The sequence below is a fragment of the Pseudogymnoascus verrucosus genome (genome assembly GCF_001662655.1).
Source record: "Pseudogymnoascus verrucosus strain UAMH 10579 unplaced genomic scaffold scaffold_129, whole genome shotgun sequence".
NCBI classification, from domain to species: domain Eukaryota; kingdom Fungi; phylum Ascomycota; class Leotiomycetes; order Thelebolales; family Thelebolaceae; genus Pseudogymnoascus; species Pseudogymnoascus verrucosus.
Window position 1 is genome coordinate 1 of NW_017263780.1, and position 2093 is coordinate 2093.

General features: G+C 56.2%; 1 protein-coding gene across 1 annotated transcript; it reads right to left on the reverse strand.

Moving 5' to 3' along the window:
* Positions 1-171: 171 nt before the first annotated feature.
* On the reverse strand, positions 172-668 carry VE01_10704 (uncharacterized protein; the record flags this gene model as incomplete). Its single annotated transcript, XM_018280096.1, has 2 exons — positions 172-530; positions 587-668. Coding segments are annotated over 2 exons (441 nt in total), but the record flags the coding sequence as incomplete, so codon positions are not given.
* Between the last annotated feature and the right edge of the window lie 1425 nt (positions 669-2093).

Consider the following 2093-nt stretch of genomic DNA (forward strand, 5'->3'; position numbering starts at 1 on the left):
GGGGGGGGGGGGGGGGGGGGGGGGGGGGCGGGGGGGGGGGGGGGGGGGGGGGGGGGGGGGGGGGGGGGGGGGGGGGGGGGGGGGGGGGGTGTGTGGGGGTGGGGGGTGGGGGTGGGTGGGGGGGGGGGGGGGGGGGGGGGGGGGGGGGGGGGTTCGCTGTGGCGGGCTTACAATAATCTTCATATTCGGGTTGCTTGCGCGCATCAGCTGCACCATCTTGGTGTAGGCGGCTATGATGTCGGTGGTTGATTTGCCTTGCGAGACGTCATTGGTGCCGAGCATGAACATAACCACGTCTGGTTTCGCGGATGCGAGCCAGCCTTGGAGATTGGTGTTGGCGATATTGATGGCGAGGTAGCCGGAGTGGCCCTCGTGGTGCATGTCCCAGCCGGAGTTGCCCTGGCAGTTCTGCGGGTTGTTGGTCATGGAGCCGACGAAGTCGAAGGAGTTGGTGACGCCGTCGGCTTGGAGATTGCCCCAGAGTGTGGTGCGCCAGCAGGTGATTTCTGTGATGCTGTCTCCGAGGGGCACTGTGTGGTTGTGTTAGAATGGTTCGCTCTGGGCTATCTCCTAGGGGATGGCTTACTGATCTTGATTTTAGTCTGAGCCGCTGCCAAACCGGCGAGGGCGGCCGCAGCAAGAAACGAGCAGATACTAGAGGTATGCATTCTGAAGATTCTAAAGGATACGATACGAAGGAGATGGAAAGCAAGAAAAGTGAGAAACTGCCGCTGGGGAACCCCTCCATTTAAACAAACCCCACCACATCGAACCCTCACACCGATTTGGCTATTCAGACAAGCTTATATTACATCCTAACCTTAATCCCACCCGCCGCTATTTTCCACCACTCGCCATTGGCGTCGGTTGATATTACACCACCAAGTCCTATCTCGAGACACCGAAAACAGTCGGTTAGCATTTAGGCGGCACGCGGCACACACCACCGGCATTATAAGACAGCCCTTGCATATCCCTTTTATAGCAACATTATCCGCCCTCGCAATCAACCCCGCAAATGCCAGATCTGCACATACCACAGTGATAACCCCCCCATCCTTCCACCCGGCACCCGTCGGGCCGTGCAATTGTGCCTGTTAGAACAACCAAGCTCACCCCGCGTCAAGCAACGCCGTCGAAATAAAGCTTTTGTCGCTGGGAAGTGGGGGAGAGGACCCATGATCATCATCATTGCCGCCTGTCAGAGAGCAATATGAGTATTAGATCCTATGGGAATACGAGGTCCCTTGTTAGAACCGTAGTGGGGAGGATATTTTCGACCTGCCCATACCGTATGGGGGAAATGCACGGCTTGGCGTTTAATTTGTTTAATATGCGGATTACTGGACCGATTGCGCCAAGAGCTATGACGGCTATTGGGGGAGGAGGGAATGCTATCAGATGGAGGTAAAGTGAGGTCATCGCGAGTTTCGACAGCGTCCCGATATTGGGGAGCGCCGGCCAAGGTGCAGCACGGTAATTCGCACATAGCCGGTGATGGCAGTAATAATCGGCAGTACTCTCTACATTTTTCTTACAAACTTCTCTTTTCTCTTAACAATCTCACAAATCCAATTCCACACACCCCGATCACAAAAGGAAACGGAACCTCTCGCACCGTTCATCGCCTTCCCTAACTGACTGATCTACCTCCCCCTGAATCCCCGCGCCTAATACCGTGCAAGCAAGACCTCTCCCCCTCCAGAACGCCACCACATAGCTAACCTGGCCAGTCACCACACGTCACTGCCTGCACGACACCAGTCCTGTGCCTCTCGACCGCATCGCCGGAAGCCAAGGTAGCCCACCGATCACCCGGTTGGGGAGTGTGGCGTCCGGGCGAGTTGCCCGAGATGGGGGTGGCGGCTGCGTTCGTGGATGGGATGGGGTTTCGGTGTTTGGTATGGAGATGTGAGGTGGTGCTTTAATGGTGGAAAAATTGTTTGTTGGGCTGATTAGATGGGAGAGCTAGGTGGGTTGGAAGATGTGAGGATATAGCTGCTTGTGTGAGGTGAGAGAGGTGGTGATGGGTACTTTATATGGCTCTAGGCCATCTGGAGTTGTTTGTACGCTCGAGATGAGTTTGTAGACCA